The following is a 17,385-nucleotide window of genomic DNA, read 5'->3' on the forward strand; positions in this document are numbered from 1 at the left end:
CTAACGAAGCCTCTGGGAAACAGTTTGGCTACTAAAGATACATCGTAAGATGGTTCTAATGACAATCTCAATGCTACGACGTCTCTGGTAAACCTCTCAGTGTAGAGTGATACGGTTAAATCATCTCTTTTTTAGAGTGGAATTTAGAAATGCCTGGGGTGAGACTCTGGCTCTGTATGATAATCTTGTTGTTGTGATCACAGATTGATTACTTCTTTAACATCGTTGCCCAGGTCAACAGATAGTGAGATAATTGAGCTGCACAAGTCCTGCCTGCTCCCACCTGCTCTGGCTTGAGGCCTACTGTCGGAGCCACGTTTGGGAGTGTCAAAAACAGTGAGCGGATATCCCTTCTTTCTATGTACTTGATCTTCTTTTTGTCCAGCTCCTGTTATTTTGGATGAGTGTAAAATTCCCTTGTTCTACTGTTGGAGGTTGGAGCAGATCACTGTGCAAACAAACACTGCACTGTCTGTCTCTGTCATAATGGCCAAATCACTCAGACGTGGATCGCCAGATTACTGTCATCAATAGCAGCTTCAGGGAGGACTGAGTTTACTGCAGAAGGAGCTGTTGACTGGAGTGCCAACAAGGAACTTGTTGCTACTATGCAGTAGTTGCCTTGCCAATGACAATAGGAAGTCAGTTATTAGATCAAAGGTTATGTTACGGTTGTAATATAATACGTTTTTATTCATGGTGAATTGATTAGTATAACAATCCCATTCATAGAATGAGGTTTATCCAATCCTAACGTTTCTATGAGCTGTATTTATCTGAGCTGACAACGATGGATAGTAATTGGAATGGAATTAACCCTAACTGTATGTAGTACTCTGGGAGAGGGTGAATGGAAATAAATGCATGGTGGCTAAATGAAAACAATGTGATGGATTATGAGGAGCAGAGCAGAGGAACAGTGAGTGAGGAGTGAAGGAAAATACTGTATGTTAAAAGCTTGATGTGGAAGTGCATGAGTGTGGTCTGAGTGTATCTTATTAATATATTGTAATACATGGGTGAAATACAGTAGGATATCAACCAAGCACATATATTGTGGAATGGATAATCGAAGTGAAATATATTTGCTATCAATGTGTCCAAAATAGTTCCCCCCCGTGGGGACAATAACGTGTATCAGCTGTTGTTAGAACATAGTGGCCATCATTTAATCTCATTTCATGCTTATGTACATGCTTCCTTTTATCCTCATTGGATGGTTGTCATCCTCCCACTCTCGACCCTCCCACTGACGGTAGTAGGCCACTGTACAAAACAGTGCAAATACAAACTGACTGGAGCTAGATTGACTGGTGCATTCTTTAGATCAAACAATTACAATTACAGCATGCTGCTTCAAAAGTCTTCTTCAAAAGTACCAATGACATAACATGAGATGACACAGCACCGAGATAGTTGTCACATTTCCATGGTTACGAGCGATGTTAACACCTTAATTGAAAGACACACACACACACACACACAGACAGAATGATATTATCAGAGAACAATCAAGTTTGCACTTGTTGCATCCCAGAATATCCGTCCTCAAAGAGAAAGGGGGATGGATGGATGGATGGATGTAATTAATACATCCGTCTGAAGTCTCAATGTACAGTTGTACCCTCATTACCCTAAGTCAAGGGCCTGTTTAGCGTGTGGACACTTTAAAAAAGTTGTGGTTTTCTGTAATAACAAGGTGGAGTTTCCAAGTTGTCAACCTAGAGGTCTATGAACCACTTTGGGTTCACGGGGGGACTTTCATCTTTCCTCGTGGCGCGGTTACCTTTGTGGGGTATAGCACTGGGACTGCGGTTTAAATCCACACAAAGGCCAGGTGGCTACAGAGGGGATAGATAGAGGGATAAGGCATTGATGCTTAATGGTAACATCTGATACACACACACACACTGCACGTACACACATAAACACAACATACACACACAAAGAAAGAGAGACACACACGAGCAGTCAGTATATCATGTCACTGCCTCCTCTCTCCCCATGCAGGTCCCTAGCGGTGGGCCACCAGTACTCGTCCCTGGGCTCCCAGCCCATCCTGTGCGGCTCCATTCCTGGCCTGGTGCCTAAGCAGCTGCGATTCTGCCGGAACTATGTGGAGATCATGCCCAGTGTGGCAGAAGGTGTGAAGATCGGCATCCAGGAGTGCCAGCATCAATTCAGGGGCCGTCGTTGGAACTGCACCACCATCAACGACAAGGCCATCTTCGGACCAGTGCTGGACAAAGGTAATGTATGGTAATAGAATTATAAGAGAATACAGGATACACTCATAAACAGTGGTGTAAAGTACTTAAGTAAAAATACTTAAAAGTACTACTAAAGTATTTTGGGGGGGTATCTGTACTTTACTATTTATATTTTTGACTACTTTTACTTTTACTTCACTACATTCCTTAAGAAAATATTGTTCTTTTTACATTTTCCTTGACACCCAAAAGTACTCGTTACATTTTGAATGCTTAGCAGGACAGGAAAAGAGTCAAATTCACGCACTTATCAAGAGAACATCCCTGGTCATCCCTGCTGCCTCTGATCTGGCGGACTCACTAAACACACATGCTTCGTTGTAAATGATGTCTGAATGTTGGAGTGTGCCCGTGGCTTTCCGTGCAAACAAGAAAATGGTGCCATCTGGTTTGCTAAATATAAGGAATTTGAAATCATTTATACATTTACTTTTGATACTTAAGTATATTTTCAACCAAATACTTTTAGACTTTTACTCAAGTAGAATTTTCCTGGGTGACTTACTTTTACTTGCGTCATTTTCTATTGAGGTATCTTTACTTTTACTCAAGTATGACAGTTGGGTACTTTTTCCACCGCTGCTCATAAAACACTGCAAACTAGCCATTTTTGGACCAGTGCTTGACAAAGGTAACAACATATCTTGAGAGAAATAGGCACTATAATAAAGCATTTCTCCTGCTGGGCTACTCATCCACAGAACAGGACGGCTATGGGTGACAGCCTACATTATACATTTAATAACACTTGAGAACCAAGTCTTAACTGCGAGAACCAAGTCTTAAACCCGTTTGCTACATTAGAAAAAACATTACTGTGCTGTATAATACAAGTGACAACCAAAGTATTTTCCTGCATGACTTGAATACATGCAGTGAGTGTTTTCCCCGTACCTGTTCCCAAGTTCTTGAAAGAATACTAGTGTACGATAATCATTTCCTTGCCTGTCAATGTTGGTAATGCTTGGCATTTCAAATGAGAAACGATACCGATCCCTGTCTCGACTAAAACTCTACCACTCACTTTAATCAGGGCTGCAACTGGTGTTGATATTGAGAGGATAGAATAAGACCATTGTGTTGTAAGTTGTTGTTATATTAGGTTGTTAGTTGATAGATCAAACAAACAACTGTTTTAACTCCATCCTGCCTCAATCAGTGTGTGTGTGTGTGTGTGTGTGTGTGTGTGTGTGTGTGTGTGTGTGTGTGTGTGTGTGTGTGTGTGTGTGTGTGTGTGTGTGTGTGTGTGTGTGTGTGTGTGTGTGTGTGTGAGAGAGAGAGAGAGAGTATCATATGCAATTAAAATCCTTGTTCAAATAGACTTGTGAGAGTCACTCAGCTATGAACTGTTTGAACAGATGAAATGATGTGTATACACACTTTGGGTGGAGAATGTTGCCTTTTGTTGGAATTTTCTCTGGAAGGGAATCCCCTTCAAGCCCCCCCCCCCCCCCCCCCTCTCACTCCCCTCAGCTTCTATGTGAGGTGTGTAAAATAGGGATGAAGTCAGACCTTATAAATGAAATTCAAGCAGAAAATGACGTTTTCTCGTTTCTGTTCCATCATCTCTATTTGAGATTAAGTTAACCGAAGAAGAAGCACCCATATTGTACTCAAAAAATGTTCATCCTTGTATTATTCAGCTGTCATATCATGAAGCTAGTGGATTCTCTGTCTCCACACTGTTGCACTGTGACCCTGGGATTAGTTGCCAGTAGTCAAGGGTAGAGGATGAGCAGAGAGGAGCATGGAGAGGTAATGGAGAGGAGAGGGGGAAGAGGAAAAAGAGAGGGGGGGTCTAAACCTGTCAACTGGGTTTGGAAAAGACTGATGTTTACTAGAGTGGGATGTGGGGTTAGTTGGGGCAATTGCTTTTAATAAACTCTTGAGCCAGTTGTTACATTGATGGAGAAGGCTTGAGCTCAAGTAGGTGGGTAATGATAGGGGTTCACAGTCCCTGGCCTCATTGTGGTGTAAATACCTCCACATCACCCCCATGGCTTCTCTCCCTCCTTGTCTAAATTGCAGGGGCACTGGGTGGAAAGGGGAGGTGGGGAGAGAGGCAGCCGGGCCAGGCTACTCTTTGGGTCTGGGGGGGCTTTAGTAAATCATTTTGATTGGATTAAGGTCAGTGAAGCCCTTAAAAACGTGAGAGGTCAAAGTGGTTGGATTAAGTGTCTTTGTCAGGGTCCGGGGAGAGTGACTGGCGGGGCTCAGGGTCTTTTGATAGGGCTTAGTAAGGGAGAAGTTTCTCATTTCATTTGCTTTGATTGATGCTTGTATTTGTCTGTGCATCGGGTCCATTGTCCCCCGGCAAGGCTAGTGTCTGTTCTGTTTGTCTGCTGAGCAGACGGATGTGTGTTTGTTTCCTCCTTAGGCTTTTTTATTGGGAGAAAGGCTGAAAGGAACCATAGGCCTCAAAAGCTTTGCACCTATCTGTTAGTTAGCCTATTAATACCAATCCCTTGTCTTAACCAGTTTATTGGCAGGCATCCCCTGAACAGCTTCCAGGCAAAGCTGAGGAAAGAGCAGGACTCAAGTTTGCTCCTTCAGATACATAACCTACTGTATATGGCATCACTTAGGTAGGGAAAGGATGATTGAAGGCAAATATGTGTGATTTAGAATGGATCTATACACTGAGGTTACAAAACATTAGGAACATCTTCCTAATATTGAGTTGTAACCCCTTCTACCCGCAGAACAGCCTCAATTTGTCAGGGCATAGACTCTACAAGGTGTCAAAAGCGTTCCACAGGGATGCTGGCCCATGTTGATTCCCATGCTTCACATTGACTGGATGTGCTTTGGGTGGTAGACCATTCTTGATATATACATGGAACTGTTGAGCGTTAAAAACTGTTGAGCGTTAAAAACTGCAGCGTTGCAGTTCTTGACACACTCAAACCGGTGCGTCTGGCACCTACTATCATACCCCCTTCAAAGGCACCTAAATCTTTTGTCTTGCCCATTCATCCTCAAATCCTTGCCCAATCACCCTCAAGCCAGACAATCTATGTCTTCATTGTCTCAAGGCTTGAAAATCCTTCTTTAACCTGTCTCCTCTCCTTCATCTACACTGATTGAAGTGGATTTAAGGTGACATCAGTAAGGGATTAAAGCTTTCACCTGGATTCACCTGGTCAGTCTATGTCATGGAAATGCTTTGTACACTCAGTGTATGACAGAAGAATACACTTATTTGAATAGACACACAGGTTATAAAATGCCCTGAAACACTGAGTGAGTTATTGCTGGTTCTGGCAACAACCCGTTGTACTGATCACACCCTCTCACTATCTCTCCTTTTGTTCAGTACACATCAAACAAACAGTATCATGCAGATGTGCTGTTATGCAAACGTTCTACATAGTATTCGGGTCTATTCGGTTTTGGGACGAGTTTTCCTTGGTGTTTTCCATCATTTGTTTACATGAATGCATGTGGAACCATCCCTATCCGAGAAGCATGACAGAGATTATGGGCAGCCAGTTATCTTTCTCCCTCACGTTAAACTGGAGCTCTTCCTGAGGTCTCTTCGTCTCTTTCACTCTGTCGCTCTCTCTCTCTCTCTCTCTCTCTCTCTCTCTCTCTCTCTCTCTCTCTCTCTCTCTCTCTCTCTCTCTCTCTCTCTCTCTCTCTCTCTCTCTCTCTCTCTCTCTCTCTCTCTCTCTCTCTCTCACTCGCTCTCTCTCTCTCTCCACTCTCCGCCCGCCCTGCCCTTGTCACAGGGCCTAGCATACCTCCAGGCTATGTCTGCGTCAGCACTCATTAATTTACATTAACCAAAGTGTCAAAACATGTGCCGCTGGAATCTGTCTGTGATGAAAGGGGAGGCAAACTGTGCAGGTGTTCTCAGTGTGTGTGTGTGTGTGTGTGTGTGTGTGTGTGTGTGTGTGTGTGTGTGTGTGTGTGTGTGTGTGTGTGTGTGTGTGTGTGTGTGTGTGTGTGTGTGTGTGTGTGTGTGTGTGTGTGTGTGTGTGTGTGTGTGTGCGTGCGTCGGACAGGACAGGGACATTCGTTGGAGAGCTTGTTTGGCACACTTGGAGTAGGAGAAGTAGCCAAACCCTAGCCTAGTGTGACTGATAGAGTTGCTTAGAACAGGGAAGGCCAACAAGAGTGGACAGACAGTCACACGAACACAGACACAAAAGCTCAGTCTCACAGGTATAAACATGCACTGTTAGTCACACCAGTGGATTAAATGGATGAAAAAGATATTGAGTGTCTTTCTGATAGGCTAGGTCTCCATTATGTAATACCTGTAAGTGAATATGATATGGACTCACAATTAGCAATAATATGTGGTACTGTCCCGATTGTGAATTATAGTTCAGGTAGTCATTTCACAGTTGGACTTTATAGTACTGCAATACTCTCGAGAATAATGTGCCACTGACAACCATAGTCACAAGAGTTGGAGAATCAGGATATTTTTACTTGATTGATGGACTGATATATAAAAAATAACTGTCTTAGATGGAAAATAAAGGCAGTGCATCTGCTTCTATATTCTAGGTGTTCAAATTTCAATGCGTTCAAATGATGCACTTTATATGCTTCTCCTAGGTGCTTAATGCCTCAACTAAACCAAGCAGTGAAAAGGTCAGTCAGGGAATTCAGGTTATGACCCCTGACCTCAGGATGAGAAAGTGTTACAGTTTAGGATGTGCTAAGAGGGCCCTGCTTTTCATAAAGTGCATGTTTCTCCATGCTGGGGGAGGTGAGGTTAGCGCACCATAATATCATTAACTCTGGCTAAGAAAGAAAGAATGGGTGTGGTAAATGGAGTTGATGGGGGGACCTTAGCCCCGCACCCCACTGGGCGCTGCTCGGAGCACAATATCTCCGCAACCATGAGATTAAGCCGGGAGAGAAAGCGCTTTTCCCCATTCACACGCCCTTTAGATTGTTTTATTAAACCATTTGAATAGGGATTTCCCAGTCTGCCGACATGCGGGGTCTGGCCAACGCATAGTTCTCTGTTGCTATGACTTAACTTGGTCCCCACTAATCACTGGCGAGGGCAGAATTCATATAAAATATCTGGGGCCATTGTGGGGCTAACGCGGCGTGACAGTGGCAGCACAATAGGGGATTCAGCCCCCCAGCAGGTCGTTGGGACCACTTGCCATGCCAGGGTCCGGCAAACTATGATAGGGGGGGTCACAAGTAATCAGTCCACTTAGGCTGGGCACCCCCCGACACATTCTGTTCCAGGTAAGCCCTGGTCTGTCCCACCCACCACCCACCCCTAGATGTCAGGACCTAGTTCTTTTTTCTCTGTCTCTCCTTCTTTTTCTCATCTTGTCCCCAGAGATCTTATTTTCCTTTCTTTTGGTCTCATCCCTCCATTTCTCCCTCCTCTCTCCCCCTTTCTTTGCTCCGCGGCATCATTGTCAGTAAGCCGTAAGGGTTTGACCCGTGGTTTATTGGCTTCCTGATAATAAAATAGAAAAGACACCCTCCCAAGCTTTAGACCATTCATACCTCCAACTACCAGCCACCACCTAGTGACTGCTTCAGGGTAATGGAATAAGAAGACGGTCAACATTAACTATGCTGTCATTTGTAAAGTTCTATCTGTCCGTTTCAAAGGAAGACATTTTCTGATGGGGTTCAAGCAAATAGATTAGCCCTTTATTCTGTTTTTATTCTGTTTTCCCCCCCATCCGCGGCGTACATATATCACACAATTTCAAAACATTATGAGCAAGGAGCTGCGAAGGATATTAGAGATACTGGGGATAAGGATGGGTAACACTTCTTTGGATAGTCCATCTATAGATACTCAATAAACTCTCAGTAACATGTCAACTGGACTATAGACGTTCAACTAATCTATACTAGACTGTTAAGTCGTCCTCATCCTTCCCATCCGAAACAGTTTGTGCATATATTATGACGACACTTTGGTCACATTTTGTGACACATTTTGGTATTAGGTTCGTTTTAATGATGTTCGTGCACACCCCAAATTCTTTTGGAGTACTTCGGTAGCCGAAGTCTACGCCCCTTCATCGGTCATTGGTCAACAGTAGGGATTCTTCAATGAAGTGATTGTTGTCGTTCAATGATAGACGACTCGTTTTCATGCACATTTTTTCACTTCAGAAATACTGCACCAAACATCTTAGTTAAATGAAAAATCGCACGACTAACATCTACTGGGCAAAACATCAAAATGAATGACAGATTTCTTGACTTATTTACGATTAATCCTGACTATGTTGAGGAAGTGTATACTGGCTACAGCGTCTTAAGATGGACAAAATACCATTGGCACTTTTTTCAATTGAAATAAAATAAATCTTGTTTTTCAAGCGAAGGTCTTTTAAGGGAGTGTGCGTGCACACTCATTCGGTGCCTAGCTGAGTTCGTCTAGGCACCAGCCGAACCGAAGCATGCGGAAGCCTTTAGTTTCAATGCTGAGATGCGACATCCCAGAGTAAACTATAATAGTGCTTGGTACAGTCCTGCTAAGGGAGGGTGTGATGGAGAATGGATGCCAGTAAACCTCTGTTGCATCATTGTTCTTAATGCCCCTTATTCCTCAAACTGGTTGAAACCTGCAGCCTGGGAGGAGCTCACACAGTACCTACTCCCCATAGTCATTTACTTATCTCTCTCTCACTCTCCCCCCCAACTTGTTCACTCTTTCTCTCCCTCTCCAACTCCCTCCCTTTTTCTCTCTCTTTTTTCCGTTTCTTGTCCAACTCTCTCACTCTTTCTCTCATTTTCTCTCCCGTCATCCTTTTGCTCTCCTTTTCCCTGTTCCTCTCGCTCTCTTCCCCTTTACTACCCTCTCTCCCTGGCTGTCTCTCTGTTCTTGTCATTGTGCAAGACCATACAAGACCTAAGCACATATATCCAGGGAATCCTTCCTGTCATAAGGGATCCTGTAAAAATCAGGGACAGTGGAACGTCAACGAGACCTCAGTGAAACATTGCACCTCATATTAAATGGTTATAGTTTGACATGTACGACACATCCCTGAACCTTCCCCCTCTCTCTCTCTCTTTCTCTCTCTCTCTCTCTCTCTCTCTCCTCTTTCTCCCTGTTGTGTCTCGGCTTAGTCTTATAGTGTGAGGCCATTTTCCTAACCTTTCAAAAGCTTAATTGAGTCTGTTAATTATAGTCCTGTCAGGCCTGTCTCTTCCTCTCATCTCCCTGGAAGTTTCTGATGATGAGTCATCAGTAAACTATGTCAGACAGACAGAGACCTCCCTCCCTCTATCGCTTGCACTCTCCCTCCCTCTCTCACCACACGCACACACACCCAAGACAGATGACTGTCCTTGATTGCTCAAGCAGATCAGATTGGATTGGATTGAAGTGTATTGGCATGCCAATCAACATAGTCATACATTGCAGATGTCTATGACACTGTCTATGGAATGTGTATGGATTGGAGCTTGATGGAGCATTGTTTCACGAACAAGCGTGGCCTAATGATTACGTAAATTGAATATTTGCCTTGGTAGGGTTGATGTGTGACATTTACAGTATTATATAGTATTATACAGGACAGTACAGAAAAGTAGCAGGTGCCAGCATCATCGTTCGGTAGACACTGATCTGAATTCCTACGTGCTTTTTGAGATACATTAATGGGTACATTCCAGCAAAGTTATTGGTAACAATTTATCATTCTACGCACTGCCATGGTTTCAGATGTATGGACCTGTATGTAAACCATATAGATGTAGGATCTTAATTTGAGCTGGTTTGCTACCGCAGGAAAATAATCCTTCAGCAACAGGAAATGTGGATTTGTCACGATCCTCTTCCTGAAAATGACTGGACCAAAGCGCAGCGTGGTACGTGTTCATGATATTTTATTAAATCAGAACACTAGAACAAAAATGACAAAGAGAAAAATGAACAGTTCTGTAAGGTAAGTAAAACTATACAGAAAACAACTACCCACAAAACACAGGTGGGAAAAGGCTGCCTAAGTATGATTACCAATCAGAGACAACGATAGACAGCTGCCTCTGATTGAGAACCACAACCGGCCAAACACAAAGAAATAGAAAACAGAAATAAAGAAACTAGAATGCCCACCCTAGTCACAGGATTATTATGATGGACATTGATGGACATTTATGATGGACATTTAATGGACATGTTTGTAGGGGTTGATACATTTCTCGTCAGGGCAAATCAAGTCTGAAATTTCAAAGTGGAAATTGCAAACTTTAGAAGACTTTTTAAAACTGAAATACACTACATTTTTGCATTTCCTGCTTTGTGGGAAAATTTGCAGCCACAAAAGAGTGATCAAATTTAGATCCTACATCTGTATGAACTATACTCATTCACAAACAGAGATCCTTCACACAAGAACTGAGCTGCTTACAAGCAGCGCTGCGTAAAGACCTATGTGGTTGTTCACGTCTGTAAGAATGCACCCATACGATAGAAATATAAATCTGACATCTACTTCTCCCTCTCTTTACAGCCACGCGTGAGTCAGCATTCGTTCATGCCATCGCATCAGCTGGTGTGGCGTTCGCGGTGACACGGTCCTGTGCGGAGGGTTCGGCCACCATCTGTGGTTGTGACACGCGCCACAAGGGTCCGCCCGGCGAGGGCTGGAAGTGGGGCGGCTGCAGCGAGGACGTGGAGTTCGGCAGTATGGTGTCCCGGGAGTTTGCAGACGCCCGTGAGAACCGGCCTGATGCGCGCTCCGCCATGAACCGCCACAACAACGAGGCGGGACGAACAGTGAGACATTTTCTCTCTCTCTCTCTCTCTCTCTCTGCATCACTGATAATATCAGCCTTATGGATTAAACATTCATAAAGATCCCCAAGTGTTAGTTAGACTTAACATTCATTAAAATAATTGCATCCCTGCGTCTATCTCTCCCTCAGTCTCTGAATGACAACATGTTTCTGAAGTGTAAGTGCCACGGCCTGTCCGGCAGCTGTGAGGTGAAGACATGCTGGTGGTCCCAGCCTGACTTCAGAGTGATTGGAGACTACATGAAGGACAAATATGACAGTGCTTCAGAGATGGTGGTGGAGAAGCACAAGGAGTCCCGTGGCTGGGTGGAGACGTTGAGAAGCAAGTACAACTTCTTCAAACCACCCACGGAGCGAGACCTGGTCTACTATGAGAGCTCGCCCAACTTCTGCGAACCCAACCCAGAAACAGGCTCGTTCGGGACACGCGATCGCACCTGTAACTTGACGTCGCACGGCATCGACGGCTGCGACTTGCTGTGCTGTGGCCGGGGACACAACACCCAGACGGAGAAACGGAAGGAGAAGTGCCACTGTATCTTCCATTGGTGCTGCTACGTCAGCTGCCAGGAGTGTGTTCGAGTCTACGATGTTCACACCTGCAAATAGATAGGGCCTCTGGCACCACTCTTTCCGCACCTCACCCCAATTTTTTTTTTTTAAGACTTCAACATATAAAAAGAAGCTACTGTACGAGTCGGGCTCAGAGAACTTGAGAGGCTTTGATTTGACTTTGATCAAGCGTTAACCGACTCAGCTATAGTACAGTCAGCTAATAGGCAAAAAAATATAGCCGCCTGTCATGTGATGCAGTGGATTCAGCCTCTGTCTTAGAATGCTGAGGTAGTTCTAGAACACAGAGGTGCACCCATGGAGGCTCCATTCAGACAAACAACATGATGATGTTGATGATGTTGATGAACACCATCTCATCGATAGAGGCAAAAGAGGAGACCATTACAGAGTGGGCTGATTGTAGCCAAGGAGGGACTTCAAGTGATTTCCAGAAAGGTGTTTCAAGGTATTGGTTTCCTGACACAAGAAAAGAGAACTGTAGGTTTTATACGGGCTATATAAACTGTGCTGTTAACAAGCACCATATTGGTGAATTATCTGTGTACTCTGTGTCGTCACCTTCATGTAGAGCAGAACAGCACTGTCTAAACCTTTGGGACACCATACAATCTATGATGAACATGTCATATTTTTCTATTCCCACTAGATAGGCCAGCAGCAAAGTAAAAATTGGCTATATTGTAAAAATGTATGAAAACAAAATGTATATTTTTTATCTTAATTCAAGGTTACGGTTAGGCATAAGGTTAGCAGCATGGTTAAAGTTAGGGTTAGGTTCAGATTTAAAATCAGATTTGAGGAAGATAAATGGTAGAAATTGGACTTTGCCGCTTGCCCAGATAGTGACAACAATATTTTTCAAAATATTCTGTGGTACTCTCTGCTCGCCTCCCTCATGGTGTTATTTTTTAAATAAAATGCGTATGAGTTTATATATCTACAAAAAAAAACATTTCTGAGCTATGTTCTCAACTTTGTATTACCATAACCAGGTCTCCATCCAACCTTTTTATTTGCTTAAAGTTCATGTCGGGTATAAAAAATGTAATGAAAGGCCTGATGGAAACAGCACATTTGCCGGTAAACTTTCCAAATGTCGACAAAACAAAATACTTTAGACAATGTGCAAACTTTTTGTGTTGCTAAAATTAATGATGCAAAGAAATGGCAGTGGAAATGCTTTTATCTTGGAGACACGCGATGACTTGTTGTGTGGTCCTCCCAATACGACTTGGAAAAGAATGCCATTTATTAGGCTTCAGGGGGTGAAAGCGCACCGTGATGAGCTTGATGCTCCTTTCCAATAAATATCAAGATACTTATTCTGGTGACATGATGATCGATGCTTGGCTACCGTTTGACAAATAAAAATAATCTGCTATTTTGTCCATAATAATCTCATCATGTAGGCTATACCCACATTGTATCTGTAGCTGTTGGCTAGAGCACACGTGCCAATACCAGAGTAGGCACATTCGCTATATAACGCAACATTTTTTGTGACAAAACGATCAGTAGAGTTGAAAATGTGATTGAAACCCATTTAACTTGTATGGGAATTCAACCACGAGAGTATGTTTTATGTGCACTACGTCATCACGTACAGACTTTTATCTGCAACAAGTCAATTTGATGGAAACACATATCTGGTGGGAAAATTTGCATATTTTATTCATGCATATTTTAGAATATTCGCATGAAAATCTGTCATCAATTGGATGGAAACCTAGCTATTGATACACTCAAGAGCACATGTTCTACTCAACATTTGTGGTATTTAAGTGGTAACTAACTTTTCGACTGAGTGAATGGGATTTTTTATGTTAAATATAGATCTAGTGTTAACTTGTTACTAATGTTGGGGTTAGAATGCAATTGTACCTAAGTGAATGTTGTTTTTACATTTCATGTATTCTCAAATCCTCTGCCTTTTTTTATCTGTGGTATTAATTGGGATTATTCTGATCTCAAAAAGCCCATGAGCACAAATCAACCAAACAACAGGTTTGAAATTAAGAATATTAAGAAAGCATTGACGTTTATCCCTATACATTGTAATATAAATGTATCATCGGAACTTTGCTACAAGAGGTTTGGCCACAGTACGGTCGATGATAAAACAAAGTATAGCCCAAAGACAAATTACTTTCAGCTGGAGGAGCATGAGGTGGTCAGTCTAAAGTGAGTTTGAAAGTTCAGCACTTGTGTCTAGTTGAAGAGTACGAAGCTTATTCTCCTCGTTTTTATCAGTGTTAGTAACGTTCACAGAAACACAGTGTGTATATCACCACGTGACCTGGTGCAGACAAACCCATGCTATTTAGTGTTTGAGAATGAACGTTTGTGAAAGGGAATTGCCCACTAGAATAATTCAGTTTTTTTGTTATGCCCATGAATGCACGTATGCTATGTTATCTGTAAGCTATTACTTATTGTAATCTGAAATGCTCCTCAGCGTATACTTTGTATGTCATGAACAGCAATCTGATGGCAAGTGGTAACCCAGATGCAGTTGCTGTAAAACAATGACCAAAAACTGTGTATCTGATTCTGATTCCTGGCTTATTCTTTCTCCTCCAACCATAGAAATAGCAGCATCACTGAAACTATCAAGACTTTCCCCTTTGTATGCTGCTAATTATTAACATGTATGTATGTACAGTGCCTTCAGAAAGTATTCATATCTCTTGACTTATTCCACATTTTGTTGTGTTACAGTTTGAATTATAAATATATTTTTTTCTCACCCATCTACACACAATACCCAATAATGGCAAAGTGAAAATATATGTTTTAAATATAGCAAATGTAATGAAAATGAAATACAGAAATATCTAATTTCCATAAGTATTCACACCCCTGAGTCAATACATGTTATAATCACCTTTGGCAGCGATTACAGCTGTGAGTCTTTCTGGGTAAGTCTCTAAGAGCTTTGCATGCCTGGATTGTACAATATTTGCCCATAATTTTTTTCACCATTCTTCAAGCTCTGTCAAATTGAATGTTGATCATTGCTAGAAACAAATATTTTCGGGACTTGCCATAGAATTTCAAGCAGATTTAAGTCAAAATTGTAAATCGGCCACTGAGGAACATTCACTGTCTTCTTGGTAAGCATCTCCAATGTAGATTTGGCCTTGTGCTTTAGGTTATTGTCCTACTGAAAGGTGAATTCATCTCCCAGTGTCTGTTGGAAAGCAGACTGAAGCAAAGGCGAGTTCAACATGGCTTCTGTTTGCAGGGAACATGTTGCCAGAGTAACAATTTCAGTTGAACGATTTTAATGAACATTCAAAAATGTTATGGTGAAATATCAAACAGCTACTTTTTGTAAGGATTACTGTGGCTTTTTAGCGACAATATTCAACCTAAAAACGACTTAGCTATTCTTACTAAATATAGTAGAAATTATACATGTCCTCTTCATTATTTTAGCGGCATTTTAGACCCGAAACAGACACTTATGTTCGCCGCACACTATCTTCTCAGACTGTTAGCTAACGTTAGCGAATGGTCGCGGCTAACACAAAACAAACGGAATATGTCAGCTAACGTTAGCCAACATTTGCAAACTATTTCCCTTGTTGAATACACCACAGCCTTTCCTCTAGGAAAACCACTATGCTTGAAAATATGCAGAGTGGTACTCAGTAATGTGTTGTGTTGGATTTGCCCCAAACATAACACTTTGTATTCAGTACAAAAAGTTAAATGCTTTGCCTCATTTCTTGCAGTATTACTTTAGTGCCTTGTTGCAAACAGGATGCATGTTTTGGAATATTTTTATTATGTACAGGCTTCCTTCTTTTCACTCTGTCAATTAGGTTAGCATTGTGGAGTAACTACAATGTTGTTGATCAATGCTCAGTTTTCCACTATCACAGCCATTAAACTCTGTAACTGTTTTAAAGTCACCATTGGCCTCATGGTGAAATCCCTGAGTGGTTTCTTTCCTCTCCAGCAACTGAGTTAGGAACGACGCCTGTATCTTTGTAGTGACTGGGTGTGACTGGGTGTATTGATACACCATCCAAAGTGTACTTAATAACTTCACCATGCTTCACCAAGGGGTTGGATACTCATTGGCTCTAGACATTTCAGCTCTTCATTTTGAATGAATTGGTAAAAAAAAAAATATAATATTCCACTTTGACTTTATGTGGTATTGTGTGTGACAAACAAATCTCAATTTAATCCATTTCAAATTCAGGCTGTAACACAACAAAATGTGGAAAAGATCAAGCGGTGAGAATACTTTCATAAGGAACTGTATGTTTATGTATGTTATTATTCTTTCTATGAAAGAAAGTGTTTAGACTTAGTTTGAACAACAATGTGAAGTTTTCTACTAATTAATTCATTTTGCATATAGACAGCATAGACATGTATGTACATTAACCAAATAGACATATTTTGATAAGTATTGTTTGCTATTCTTTGTTTTGGTTGGGGAATCATGTATTGACTGGTCCAACTGTTGATTCACAATTATGTAGAGCATTTGCTTAGATGAACTACTCATTGCTTGGACAAATCTGACACCTGTTTCACAGGTCTACTGTACATCAGTACACCTATATCATGTGAGATCAAATGCAAAATAATATTCATACCTTTTGCAGAACAAAAATTACACTACTGAACCTTAAATCAGAAGTTATGAAGACCATAAGGAGCAAAGAACTTCAGCAATAGTGTTGCTGGTTCCAGAAGCTCCTGAGAAATAGTAAAGGTTGATGGTTAATGAAATAGTCAACTATATATTTTCTGTCTCAGGCATGTGTAGCTCTCACCATGTCCATCTTCCATAGACTTAGACATTCCTCATACATTGACCCTATCACGGTTCACATTATATGACTTTTTGACTATGATAAACTACTGAGCAACCATTGTTGATACCAGATGTGCTTTTCTGCATTTATATTTCATTTAATGTTTTGTCTGTCTGTCTGTCTGTCTGTCTGTCTGTCTGTCTGTCTGTCTGTCTGTCTGTCTGTCTGTCTGTCTGTCTGTCTGTCTGTCTGTCTGTCTGTCTGTCTGTCTGTCTGTCTGTCTGTCTGTGTAAACAATTTGCTGATGTTATAAACGTTTTCTTATGGTCTTTAAATCCAAAGTTTTGTACAAATTAGTTTTTGTGTTTTTATGGATTTCTAAAGTCTGATGTTTTTATGATTATTTATTTTACCGTAAATGTATATATTAGTAAGTAAGAGTATATATTTGCAGATAAAATCCTTTTTCGAGACAGTGTTGTTACTTGTAGCACTGTAACAGTTTTACCTCAATGTCTGTTTTAAAACTGATTGTACACAGGATACTGTTTGTTCTATTGTCTGTACTAGATTGATAGATGTTAACTTTATAATAACATAATAAAACAACATAAAAACTACAAACATGGAGTCACTTTAAATTCATTTTTTTCTATATAGGCCTAGTCTCATAGGATACACATTTCCATGCAGAATGATTGGTAACAGTGTGGGTGGGGTACTTCCATGTCACCATCCTCTTTCCATCAACCACAAACGTGTTTACAGTGAACAAAAAAAATATATATGTAACGTGTTGGTCACATGTTTTGAAATAAAAGATCCCAGAAATGTTCCATATGCACAAAAAGCTTATTTCTCTCAAATGTTGAGTACAAATTTGTTTACATCCCTGTTAGTGAGCATTTCTTCTTTGCCAAGATAATCCATCCACCTAACAGCTGTGGCATATCAAGAAGCTGAATAAACAGCATGATCATTACACAGGTGCACCTTGTGCTGGGGACAAT

At 41.5% G+C, this 17,385-nt stretch overlaps 1 protein-coding gene across 1 annotated transcript; it reads left to right on the forward strand.

Moving 5' to 3' along the window:
* Window positions 1-2,017: 2,017 nt before the first annotated feature.
* Window positions 2,018-11,630, forward strand: LOC120020187 (protein Wnt-3a). The gene is made up of 3 exons (XM_038963681.1): window positions 2,018-2,249; window positions 10,736-11,001; window positions 11,151-11,630. Exons 1-3 carry the CDS (start codon window positions 2,126-2,128, stop codon window positions 11,628-11,630), a joined length of 870 nt encoding a protein of 289 aa, XP_038819609.1. The 5' UTR covers window positions 2,018-2,125.
* Window positions 11,631-17,385: the final 5,755 nt, after the last annotated feature.

Source organism: Salvelinus namaycush, chromosome 25 (assembly GCF_016432855.1).
Source record: "Salvelinus namaycush isolate Seneca chromosome 25, SaNama_1.0, whole genome shotgun sequence".
Lineage (NCBI taxonomy): Eukaryota > Metazoa > Chordata > Actinopteri > Salmoniformes > Salmonidae > Salvelinus > Salvelinus namaycush.